Consider the following 14,356-nt stretch of genomic DNA (forward strand, 5'->3'; position numbering starts at 1 on the left):
CAATCTTTAAGCTCAGGATGCAAAGTACGAAAGGTCTATTCTATGGTATCGATGACTAACATATTTCTTTAGTCCCGATCAATGGAAGGTAATGACTGGACGGAGAACATCTGGCATGTTCCACTTAAGCCGAGATTTAATATTCCCATTCGTAAGGTGTCACGCCACAAGAAAAACAACCCTTCTCCCAAGCTGAGAAATCCAGTTCTGGTAAAGATATGACACTTTGTCCTTCCCGATAGTTAGACCATTTCCCCTTGAACATCTGAAATCAAATTTTCTTTTCAAGATTAGAGTAGCCACGGTAAGCCACAGGAATTGTGTATTCCTTTTTAATTTGCTCATCTGCACGAGCTCGTTGCGACGGTATCTATTATGGTTTGCAAGTGCATGTATGAGATCGGTCAGTAGTTATGGATGTAACATTAATGTTCAAACACCACGATGTAGTCACAAAACCTGCATCTTTCTTTTTCTTCATAAAATTGTGCTTTTGAGTTATTGGTTTAAACAATTGGAGTAGAAAATGAACATTTATGTTGTGTTATAAAATTTTCATTCTCATTCCAAATTAGAGAATGTAATTAAGACAATGCAACTGCCCATTTGTCTTGGTATTTAGACTGTGCCGAAGTCATATAAAAACGCACTCACACACAAACACCATGGGCAAAAAGGGTTAAAGTTTTACTGAAGCTGAATAATATCACTTTTCTAAGAGATATGGGATGCCTTGAAAAGAACCGTATTTAGTACTCAATAGTGAAAGTTGCACCTGATTCATTTGGTGCAGAATCATTAATAAGCAAAGGCTTATCCGATATTAGTGTCCTAAAATGTAATATTAATGTGTTACCATGTTTGCAGCATCATGACGGATTGCAATGTATATATAGCGTTTTTAATCTTGAAATGAAATAGCTTTTCCCTCATCTTAAACAGAAATTTATGTAACATGAAAACATTTGTTCTAAAAGAAAAACACTTTATCTACTGGTGCATTTTCGTTTAAAAAAATCTGTCACTTTATATAGTTTCAGAAATATGAACCATCATCAATCTTTATTCCCCGACTTCTTCGGACAAGAGATTAGGGGGAAAAAAAGCCCTATGCTTTGGATTCATACAAAATTCCTACACCCCTTATGACTCTGTTTCTTCCAAAGAATTCTGACAGTGGTCGGATTTCTACAATACCAGAGTGTGGCATATGATGAGTTATACATGTTCTGCGTTAAAAGGATTTATATCGAAATAGTGGGAAACAGTTACAAGGAACATGATTGTCTGGTTTCAACATTGCGCCTAGAAACTGAACCGTAATGATCCAGCCAGTCAATCAGAACTCTAACTAAATAAACTCTAACAAATTTCCGCAAATTAATTAAGTTTTCCGTGCAAACATCAGCGCAATGAATAAAACAACTCTGATGTATTGCTTCCAGACCTACTTTGTTTCCTAAATTACCTTACAGGTATTTTTTATTTTGGCGGTTAATACAGTCACCAGTTAAGAGTGCTTTGTCAAATATTTTTAAAGTGTACCATATGCAGTCAATGACCTCTAAACAATGATAGCAATTTATTTTGTTTTAAATAATATTCTGTGGAACATGTGTTCGGAATAATTTTGGTACTCAAGTACACAAAGTCATAATACAACCAAAATACAGATCAGAGATGTACTATTGTGTTTTTAATCGAAATCCAAAATCATTCAATGTCTAATGAACAAAGGTCATTAAGTACATTTGTCCCAGCTTTTATCCAACTAACCAGTTTCTTGAGAATATATCCATGGCGACATTTTCGATGAAAGTAAGAAAACGATATATCCCTCAAGAAAATTATATTAGTAATGACATTAAGTGTAAGCAGTCAGATTAGTCCGGATTGAGAGATATGTCATTCAAACGCGTTGTTTACTAATGTGACTAACAGGCACTTTCCTGAGCTGTTTAAAACTTCCAGCTCTGCAAGAGGTGTTTTTTCTGTGGATTCATACATCATTTTAAAACTATATAGTCATTGTACGATATCGTACAATTTCAGCAATGCATGCAAAAGCATCCAGGCTTACTAGACACATAACAAATCAGCCACTGTCCAGAATTTTCGCAATAGGTTTTTAACATTTAGATAACATAATTCAAGAGGGTCTCTTAAAGGGAAGAATCCATTGGTTTAAAATCAATGAACAGAGGTCAATAAATCTGACTAGGAAAGTCAATGGCTATCGAATTATGTGGTTACAAATATGCGAATGAAATGTGGCATTCAGGCTCAATGTTTAGGACCTTATATTTGTATTACTAATGCTACTACTACTACTACAACTAATAATAATAATAATATTAATAATAATAATAATAATAATAATAATAATAATAATAATAATAATAATAATAAAAATAACAATAATAATATTAGGAAGAACAACCTGAAAATATATCTAAAACAAGACCTGCTGAAGAAAGCGTTATGTTTTGCTGCAACAAGAACACTATGCAATATCATTGAGCTAAAACGCCCAGGTGATCAACTTAGCTTGAAAGATACAAGCAGTAACCTATTTCTATGAGGTCAATAGACATTGAAAGGATCATTATATACTTCTTGGAATTTACTAGGATTTCAACTGAAATTTTTCTGACTAGTACTAATATTTATAACACAGAGACTCATGGGAAAGAAATATCGGGACTGGGTCACGAATAGCGTGACATGTTGTGCCTCCCATATTAAGGAAAGTTATATAAGAACATAGATGTACATGAAAGATACATGTAATGTTTACGTAAAGCATAGCTCTAGCGCCAGAAACGTATATCCAGCATCTGTCATGTTTACAACTACAATACATATTTGCACAATAAATAAACTTTATGCAAGGACATTCACATTTGTCCATTCTTTTATTTGCTTTTTTTAGTGTTTTGTAGCTTGTTTGTTTCAGTTTTATTTATTTTTCGAGTTCATGAAAATTAAAGTGTGCAACGATTCTATGTACCATACTAAGTCAATTTTGTTTCTAAGATATGTCTCTACACATTGCCCATTTACAAGTACACTCAAATTTAGAGACGTGAAAGCTGGGTAGTGATATTTGCCTGGGCACTCTTTAGAGTCTAAGATTTTGTAATATCTTCATGTCCACTAATGTCATTTTCAAATATGTTTTGCCTCTTTGTATAGTTTTCGTAATTGATTGCGTTACTGTTATATACGAACCTTAAAATGGAAATAACATAATAAAGAACATAAGGTTAGATGACGAGAATGCTCACTTCTGTCTTCAAACCTTTGGTGAAACAGCAGTATTTAGGAAACAAGAAACAAACCATTTTGTAAATTTATTATTACTCTCCGTGTTTAACGTACTTATTTCCTTTGTTTATATGGAAATAAAATAAAGAAACAAAACAACTTTAAAACACCGATTGTAAAGAAAACAAGTTTTGCACATGTTGCCATGGGAAATTTAGCAGCTATATTACCTTCTGTCTGCAGACTAAGTGTTTTCGCCATCCATTACAGATTTTAAATTCTGCTGTGGCCTATAGAAGTGCATTCACTTCAATCGAAAAACGGTACAATATGCAGGTAAATAGCAGGGAGTGTATGAAAGATGAGATTTGGTTTTGTAGGCTTATGTATCTCACATTGTTAACTTTACTTCACAATAGGCACATGGGATCAATGGTCGGATTGGACCCAGTGTACGCAGACATGTGGGAATGGCATCCGTCTTCGCGTCCGAAACTGTACGAGCTACGACCACACAAGACAATACAATAATTGCCCTGGAAACAGCGTCGAGTCACTGACATGCGCCGAAATTAGCTGTCCAGGTAAAGGCAGTAACATTGTACAAATTGCATGAAAAAGAACTATGAACATCTACATGGTTACAATTTAAACGAAATCAGATTGTATGTATAGTCTGATGATTCGCTGATTTGTAAAATGCACTCAAAATGTGTCATAGTCAAAGTGTCATAGTTCCTGCATATAGGAGTCGTAGCTATCAGAAAAAGGCATCAATAACCTTCTTCCTGAATCAATCTTGTGTTGTCTAGGTGAATGTAGTAAGACACGTTTAGACAGGTATCCAGAATACGAACTATAGTGTTACGAACCATTTTTTGCAATCCGTACATTTTGCATTTTCATTTGATATATATCATGCAAAATTTCACTGATGACGGACGAAGATTCCCGCTAAGCATTCTTCTCCCACCTTGTTAAGTGTTTCTAAAAGGTAATGATAAAAAAATCAAAAGAAGAATGGGAAAGACCAAAGAAATACCTTCTTTTAAAATTGAATATTATTATCAATAGTTCTGATACCAAAGTTATCAATCCATCAGATTACTTGAGTTGCGATCAACATGAATGATTCTCATGTGTAATATGTCAGTACAAAGTTCACCGACGCTGGTTTACGATCCAATTACCGGTGGTATGTATAGGCATCTTTGTCATTGCCATGGTATCTTACTAATGCAAAAGTGGCAAACTCATATGTATACAACCTCTTGCCAGTATACCAAAATCGACCTAGGTATTGTGAAGAAATAAGATCCGAATTTTCATTGTATTTCAATTATTCCCGATTCGAAAATAAAATGAATCATGTTAGAAAGACACTTCTAATCGTGTTAGAATTTCGATAGTTCCTATGAAATTTTAAATATTTAATTACTGTTTACGAATATTGTGTTCCATTGAGCATTACTCAATGCGATCCTCTAGATTGACAATTTTCGTGTTCTTCGTTTCATTTTGTTCTTGTGGCCACGCCTGCTCTTCATGATTTTGGGTTCGCTTTTCGCGTCCCGTTTATATTCTTTTATATTCGTCGTTGATTCTTTCTGATCTCAGCCACCCAGCAATCAATCCTAACATAGGGGTAATCACTTTTAACAAGAGTCCTACCATCATTGGCAGATATCACCCACTTCGATGAATAGTTTTAGTAAACTATTTTTCATTTGAATGAGAGTATTTTGTAAGATTTTGCCACATCTAAGACAACAATACAGTTTCTTTAACCGTATTCAAATAAGGTTCACACAAGGTATCAAGATTTCTTTAAGTGTTTTTTGAACGATTTTCTTTCGCATCTCAGGATTTTTATTTAGTCAGCAAAGACAAAACATCCCATTTTTTACCTAAACGAGGAGGAATTAACTTCTTTCCACCCATTTTGCGAAAGGTTGAGTCTTGTGGGGACGACGAGTGTGGTGTGTACATCGTTTGGGTCACAGTTGTTTCAGGAGCAAAATCGTTGAAGTGAATCGTATTACACAACTTTTTGCTTATACTGGAATTCATATCCACTGATCCTCTGCGAGTTGTATGATGTGGAACACAATTATACAATGAAGTGTCTCCAACTGACTAAAAAAGGTCAGTTCTTGATTGGATAAATCCAGCAAACTTTGTAACATTCCTGTACATTTTTGGCTTCGGTCTTCGGTGAGATCACGTTTTAGCTACAGAAGCATCAGCTACAAAAGAAGAAGAGTAATAAGAACAAGACGATGAAGCCACCCTCGCAGACACCTAAGAAGTTCTTCTACCAATATTTGCATTTATTCATTAACTTAGGAAACGCGGATGATAAATCAAGTTTGCCAGTCATAATGGTGAACAATGACGAAAATGTCCTTGGAGAACTAGACACCGTTACAGAGCTGCATGGTTTTCTGGTTTTCGTGCGCATCCTATCAGCAGGAACTCCATTTCCTCTCTGTGAGATTTTTCTTGGAATTTGTCATCTTCTTTAGTTTTTTTCTTTTTTGTAATATCAACTTGCCTAGGTAAGTCTTATAAATACAAAGGTTGTATATCTATGTCCTTACTAATATGGAAATGAAATGTGGCATTCAGGCTTAATGTGTAGAATTTTACTTTGTTACTACTACTACTACTACTACTACTACTACTACTACTACTACTACTATTAATAATAATAATAATAGTAGTAATAATAATAATAATAATCTGTTTGAACTTAGTGCATTTTCAATAACTCTACTAACTTAGTGGATGCGATAAAAAAATTATATCGGCTTGCCGTTGATATTTATATGCCATCGATAAAAGAAAACTCGGCAATTTATAAGGCTTCTTCACCGACGTCATAAGATAGATAGATAGATAGATAGATAGATAGATAGATAGATAGATAGATAGATAAACCGTGATAATTATGTACATGACACAAAGAAATAACATTAGGAAGGCTGAATAGACGAGTTTCTGGAGCAATTAAATCGTGAAAATAAAGCTTCTTACGAAAATGAACAGAACTCTAAACGAGGCCTCGAACCGATTTAGCGTATTTTTGTTTGTGATGTTCTTGTTCCCACCCCCTCGCTGCTGCTATAAAAGTAACGACACGGTCAGTGATTAAATCATTAATAATATCAAATAATACTGTAACCATGGAATCTCGCACAAGAAACATGCGCGACAGACACTAGATGAAATTAAGAAATATCTTTCAGTCCATGATTCTGTCAAGCAGCAAATACAAGCGCGTCAGGAGTCTCAGGTGGAATTTGCAGAAGGGGCAAAACATATGTTTAAATCGGTTACATAGGCTACCAAGGGACGTAAAAAGGCTACCGAAGTTGTTCCCACTTTGGAGCAAACCATTGAAGCAACTGGACAAATAGCAGACAGAAATAAACAACAAAAAAAGATGCTAAGAGACCTTCCAGATGAAATACTTGTTAATATTGACCAGTTTCGTTCTGAAGTAGCCGATATAAAGGATCTTATATCAGAATCAGAACCAGAACTGAAACTAGAACAAGCAAGAGAAATAACTGACATTAATGATAAAGTTACAAAAGAAAGTATTGCCTTAGTAAAAAATACTGACAGCGTGGAAAATTTATCTGCATTTCCCCTGCAGAGTTTTGAAAATAGAGAAAATGTTTTGAAATCTGACTACATCAATGATGTTGTAGGTCGTGAAAAATGGTATAAGTGTATATTTCTTATCTATTACGATGTTGATCAGGCCCGAAATAATGATATAAAATATACTGCATTTATCAATGGTGTAGATACCTATAACGCACTGTTACAACAACCACAGCCAGTATCACAACAACCAGGCAAAAAATACTTAAAATGTGTTCCCACTGGCAGTTTAAAAGCAAAAGTTACTCTTCCGTTGCCCGATAAACTAACTATGTCTCAATAATGTTCTCTCTGACGCTTAAGAACTAGAAATTCTGATTGGTGGAAGACGAGTCGGTAATAATTCTCCAGAAATCTTTAATGAAGCAGCTGCTATTTTCAGAGATTATTCACAGGCGTAATCGTAGACATTAATGTTTATCGGTCCCTTATTGATGAAATCGTTGATGATTACCTCGTTCATTGACAGTATGTAATTAGATCAGTGACAAGAAAATAGGATGATCATACATAATACTCATCGTGGACCTATAATGGTCAGGGTGATAAATTCGCGATTACCAACATATACAGCGATCTATGGAGATGGACTATGTGATGTTGTTCAGGGTCTATTACGAAGTATAGCACAAAAAGCAATACCGATTGCAAAGAAACGAGGAATAAAAGCTATTGACGTTATTCGTGATAAGGTTATTGGTGCTGTTGGTGATGTTGCCGATGAAGCATTCTCAACAACAAAAGATAGACTAGGACGATTAAAATGTAGGCCGCCAGCGGACCGACCTCGGCCAGTAAATTTGCCCAACACCGACTGTATGCCTGCAAATGTCAGCAAAATGATAAAAAAGCTGCAAACGAACGGTTGAAAGAATTAGCGGGTGAAAAAGCTCGGAATATACTGCAAATAGAGTAGCTGGTAGTGGGTTATCTAGTCGTCGCCGACGTTGAACATCGATGGCGCACCATTTTAAACAACAGCAAATATAAATATAATGTTTAAACGTGTATCCGATCCAGTATTTGACATGGATGTGCCAGTACTTAAGGATTAGTATATGCCTAAATATCAATATTATTCTTCTGAAGCAAAAAGGCGTGGACGAATCGAGTTACAAGTTCAGGATACATCGAGATATTTCTTGCCCACCGAGGCATTCATTGGAGTTCAGGGTAGACTTGCAAAATCGATGGCAATCCTTATCTTGATGCGCAGGGTAGATTTGTTAATAACGGAATTATAGCATTGTTTAACAGTGCACGATATATTATTGATTGTCCGGATATTGAGGTTTGTCATAATGACGTTGATGTTACTACGATGAAATTGGGGCTATACCGATACAGCTATGATTCTTCAGGGTCCGGTGGTCTATGGGTGATGTTTGCAAAAGTTACCACTGGTTGCGCTGATGTCCGACCTTATCCTTTTCGGCGCTCCAGAAAGGTTACTGCTGAAGCTGACGACGCATATTTTGAAAGTTTATTCTTTGTAAATGCAAATTTTAATCTGGGATTCGCACATGTAAAAAATCAAATTGATACTCGGGGAAGATTTAGCTGTGCAATACCACTGTCGCATATCCTAGATTTCTGTAGAAACATTAGAAACAGTTGCTCTCCATCGAATGGACACGGACGACGATGCTATCTGGCACGCTGAAGGAGTTGATTCAGCTGCAACTGCGGAACTTCATGGAAATGTGACACTGACAAAACTTTCCTTATGGATGCCAGAAATGTCACTATCACTCGCTCAAGAACAACTGTTGCTGTCTTTCATTGACACGGCGGAAAATCAATCATGGTTGACCATGACCACAAACTCGATCAGGAGTTCAACTGTTGACACATTTGCATGGCAGATCGCATCACAACAGCGAGTTACAGCACCAGGGCATCATGTATTTATAGCTTTTCATGAAATTCGACGCCGGGATTCTCCAATATGAAGTTATATGGTAATAAGCCATTTGACCCACTTGAGGTTAGGGAAGATTCTTTGAAGATAAATGGACATCAAGAACCGTCTGAAGAACTTTTGATGTATTTTGAAAATAATCACGTTGCAAGGGATTATCATCATTTAATAACATTCATTGGGCTTGATCAGAATGTGGATTCTGCTTAGCAATTATCTTAGCGGGTTTCTCGACGGTGTATCCTCTCCACTATTTCTTGCTAGAACATCTTGATTGGTTTATACAGTCAGTCATTGATATACAGTTTCGAGCTCGAGTAAGTGCACTACCAGCAGGTGTTACTGATCATAGAGTAATCGCTGTTATACTGTCAGACAAAACAATGCTGCTTGAAGGTGATGGTAGACGAATCAGAGTCGTTGATGCCTCAGCAGAAAACATGTAATTAAATCGTCTATGATATTATAATGTCACATCATCATGTTATTGTTACTCTGACTCCTGGTGAGATTACAAAGCTACAATCAGTATTAAAAAAATTATGGAAACAAATATTGTTGAAATCAGCACAGATCGCAGTCGGTCCAAAAAAACTCACAGAACGTCAACTCAGACTCTTCAATAAAGGCAAACAATTAGAGACCGCCGTTAGACAACTTATTCCTTCTGTGGATGCCATTAAAGACATTGCTAAGATAAGTGGTATATTTCCACTTATTGCAGCTATACCAGCGTTGGTAACCGCTGAATCACAAGCAGTTAAAATATCAGCTGCGAGTGGTGCTGGTGAAACTGTCGTTGAGATGGCATTTAAGAAAGCTAAAGGACAAAGACTAAAATATTCGCAAAAAAGGGAACGGTCTAAGATTTCCAGGAACTCCCATTCGTAGTACGGTCAAGCCTCGGATCATGTCTAAGACTGAACTAGACACGTCGTTGATGGTTCACATGTCCAGTATTGATTTCCTTTATGCTGCTAAAAATTAAGTATCAAAGACTTCAGAGGTATTTTTGTGCGTGATCAATTAACAAAACAACCAAACAGTGTTGAAACCGGTATCATTAATTTCGATGGTAGTTCTGGTCCAGGTACTCATATGGTTGCAGACGCGATTGAACCAACGTGCAGTTGCTTATTTTGATTCGTATGGGTTGGCGCCACCAAAAGAATTTTTACAATATGTCAGCGGTCATCAAAACACCCCAGTCTGGAATCCAACACTTCCAACACAGACAATTACTGATCCGCCAATACATGGCGTGAAGTGCTAGCTATATGTTCTCAGTACTCGGCGTTACAACATTTACAATATGTACCACAATTTCTCGGGGTTATCCACTAAGTGGACCTTCTGAATCAATGTTAGTGATATTGGAGATAAAACGATGAGGAAATATTTGTGGTGGAACACGTAGGGAGGAGGTAGTCATTGCAAGAATCCGAATTGGTCATACTTATATCACCCACACCCACATCCTAAAAGGTGAAGACCCACCAGAGTGCGTTTCTTGCAATGACCCATTCACTGTCAAGCACTTTATGATAGAGTGCTTTGACCTGCAACCTACGCGCGATCGTTATTACATTGTGCATGACATGAAAGAACTTTTTGATACTATAAACATCACTCGTATTATAGAGTTCCTGAAAGCACTAAATATTTACTCTAAGCTCTGATTTTTATGCTATCACCTTGTGCAGTTTTATGCAATATATATACCGTCCCATTTTAATACCTTTTCATCTTTTTGCATTAACATAGAACATTTACATCTCCCGTTGATCGGGAAGCTTTATTTTGCACCGTTACCATCTTACCGTTTTTAATTTCAACCATTTCTTCTTTTATATCGCTGGTCGATATAGGACCTTTTATAAATTTTTTTAAATATTATACAAATAACATTTTGTTTGGCGCTAAATAGCCTAACAGTGCTGATGCGCCGTTAAAAATCAACCAATCAATCAATCAATCATATCTGGCTAAATATCAAATTAAAGTCACTCGGTGGGTTTCAAGCAAATCATTTACTGGTAAGTGCGTATAAGAATACACACGATGGAAGCCCCCGACAGGCAAGTTGTGGGCATTCCAACGGGCATTTATCAAATCTAAGATTAACGGTGAATTGCAGCGCTGAATTAAATCTAATACGGGAAAAGAATCCAAGATCGCTATCACAGTTCATGAGCCAACGTCATCTGCCGCGTTAGAAATATCAACGCCTGACTTCTGTCTCGATATATATCAGTCGTCGATCCGAACTGTATTATGATGGTTGGAAGATCTTCCGGTTTATGAGGGACCACCAGAACCTAAATGTGGCGATTACACTTCAGACAAACGAATATTGTACCCTTCGCTACCAGAATATCGAAAAACACATCAATGGTAATACATGTGAGCAGTTAACATAGAAACAGAATATTTAATTATGTTGAACATGAAGGTAAAAGAATTCCTAGACTATAAAGAACACTATATGACATTGATAAAGATAGAAAGTCATTTCTCGGTGTAAGTTTTATTAATTTAATTGCTGATGTCATCAAAAATGAACACCAGACTATGTCCTCGAATCTACGACGGCTGTTTCAGAATTACGTACAGGAGTATCCAAACGAATGAAGAAGCAAATCATTGACACAATACAACATCTAAATCAAGTTGCATCCGACCTCGAGTATGTTAATCAGGTTACCATTGAACAGTAATTATTACTGGTGATGAATTCGTTGGTTTTAAACACCCTTACACAACGACACTTAAGCAACTGTTTCTTAGACACTAAGCGATTAAATGGAAGCAGAATTACCAACAATTATAATACCAGGACTTAATGCCGACCAGCCAATGAAAACAGCCATTTATATCATCGATGAAATCTACCCCAAAATTATTGCCGCACTTAGAAAAATATCCCTTTATCCGAATATTCTCAAACTACATAATAATCCATACGGTGGAGGTCGTCATATACCACCAGTTGTTATCAAAATCACAACTACCATATCTGTGAATATCGTATGTGATGCTATCGATGGTAGATTTTGACGAATCCAATCAGGCCCAGCAGGGATACATTTTATACACATTTACCCCTTAAGCTCCATCTGGACTTTTGTATTGGGTTAGAAGCTGTTAATCCGGTTCATATGCGATGATGTAATCCGCTGTTGTCACAGATGCATTTCAAACGTACTGACCAGCGGGGATATCTGCTTGATTTAAGAGGAGATTCTCTTACAATAGGTTTATATCTATGCGCATAGTGTCATTATATAGCGTCAAAATCAGGATTTTATAAAATAAAAATAAAAGTTTTTGTTTCTGAATCTGCCTTGACAGAGGCGAAGTTCTACGAACTCATGACAAATATTTATTTGGAACTATAAAATGTACCAACATACGAGAGTTTTTATATACAAAAAGTGGCACTTTAAAGTGCCGACCGAACAATCTCGACACTTTTCCACGCATAAATATATATTGTTAATATACTTATTGATGAATACGTCGACAAAAATGTTTTGTTAACGCATGAACAGTTAAATGCGCTGCAGCGAGGACATATTATTACGGATGTATGTGATAGAAATCAAATTCTGAATTATGCACAGTGTTGCCTTTCTCCGTCCAAGTTACATGGGTTGTAGCCAGAAATATATACTCGACAATAGTCAAAACGCGCGCAGTGTCACTTCTTACACTTTGTTTACAATCCGTAACATCTTTCACTTTGTCACCGCTTTCACTTTGTTTACATTCCGTTACCATTGAATTTTTCACCGCTTTCACATTGTTCACTTTCCGTTACCATTGAATTTGTCACCGCTTTCACTTTGTTTACATTCCGTTACCACTAAATTTGCCACCGCTTTCACTTTGTTTAAAATCGCTTTGACTTTCACAATTGTGCATAATCTGGATCAACTGTATTACACTCGAACTCACTGTCTTGTTTGTTCCGTATTGGTGTGACACCTCGGATCTATTTTTTTTTGCCTAGCGATTGTGTCATTGCCTGTTGAAGTAATTTGATTAACCTGTCTTCATTTGCTAGTGTATATAGAACATCGAATTTTCGTTGTTCTCACGCTTCAAACCACAAATGAATTTATCAGGAGCATGTTGATCAAAAAGTTGAATTACCATCGTCGTGTAATTTTTCAATCCCAGCGATAATCGCATTAATAGTTTCATAACTATATAATAAATATATGTTTAAAATAACAAAAATATTTGCATTCAATATGAGGAATGTATGACAGCAAATACACATATTATTTACAGTATTATATACAAACTTAATTCTAAGGACGGCACAATGCACATACTTAACTCTATACTTAATTACATCTTAACTCTATACTTAATTCAGTCTTAACTCTTTACTTAATTGTATCTTAACTCTATGGACGGCACAATACACATAAGTTTCTGGCGGTTTTGCGAGTTGCAATTTCACGTATTCTACACACACACCTAGACTCACTTGTAGCGATAAAGTTCTCATTAGCCTATTGCTGTCAGAACAGTGCTGCTTCATGATATTTGTTTTTAGTTATCTCTGTCTGCTTCATGAGGTTATACATATATATTTATGGCATTTACATATATTTACATATATGCTTATTTAAAGTGTTTACACGTATACATATTTAAAATTTACAGCATTCACATATTTACAGTATTTACATATTTATATACGCCACCAGGACCTTCTCTACGTTCAACAGAGTTTTGCACACCCTCCTCATAATGAACTTGGAGCATTTAATGTACAAACATAGATGCAATTTTACCTATGTATTATGTTCTTCAGATATTAAAAACAATGATTTTTGACAAAGTCAAATAAAAAATACAGATATACATAAAATAAATTTATTAAGAAAAGCCAACTTCTAACTGTCCTCATATTCTCTCCTCCTTCAATTTGGCCTTAGTCTTCTGTGCTTTCCCTATCTATTATATTATTTTATAAGGTTCATTGCTGCAGCTACTTCAAATCGAACACGAATTAGGCTATCTGTTTAGGTCATCCATTAGACACTTTAATGTGTACTCAGCTTATCTCTCAACTGACCACGTCTGGAAGAGGCAAAAGAGGAAAATATGCAGAAATGCTCATTGCCGTCTCTGGCGGATTCTGTGAGGTCCAGGACTGACTTCATCAATTTCCAAACGTCGTTTTTTGTCTTGCTCCTTTTCTAATATATGATTAATAGGAGTGAAAACTTTGAAAATGTGCCTGTTATAAAAAGTTATTGTATACCTTGTTCTTTTCAAGGAGAACATATATTGTATAATTTTGACACAAACACGTTTTCATGTATTTGCTTATAATGTAACAAATCGTTGAGCGGGGCCCCATAGACAAGGAGAGAAATAATGTTTCGGGGTGGGTCTTTCGCTTTTTCTTCAAACGTTTGGTTTGTATTATTGTAATAGGATGAAAGCACATGAATGCTTTGTCTGTGTGTTACTGTG

At 36.0% G+C, this 14,356-nt stretch overlaps 1 protein-coding gene across 2 annotated transcripts in view; it reads left to right on the forward strand.

Moving 5' to 3' along the window:
- Positions 1-14,356, forward strand: part of LOC149793059 (coadhesin-like) — a 106,327-nt gene that overhangs the window by 73,743 nt on the left and 18,228 nt on the right. For both annotated transcript variants that reach the window (XR_016422706.1, XM_089966959.1), the window contains exon 7: positions 3,687-3,851. Coding sequence is in view for 1 of the 2 variants with exons in the window: in XM_089966959.1 (XP_089823085.1) it covers positions 3,687-3,851 (165 nt within the window). In the remaining variant the exon portion in view is untranslated. The remainder of the gene's footprint in view (positions 1-3,686; positions 3,852-14,356) is intronic.

This window comes from Sinohyriopsis cumingii, chromosome 8 (genome assembly GCF_028554795.1).
Source record: "Sinohyriopsis cumingii isolate HCF-2022 chromosome 8, ASM2855479v2, whole genome shotgun sequence".
NCBI classification, from domain to species: Eukaryota; Metazoa; Mollusca; class Bivalvia; order Unionida; family Unionidae; genus Sinohyriopsis; species Sinohyriopsis cumingii.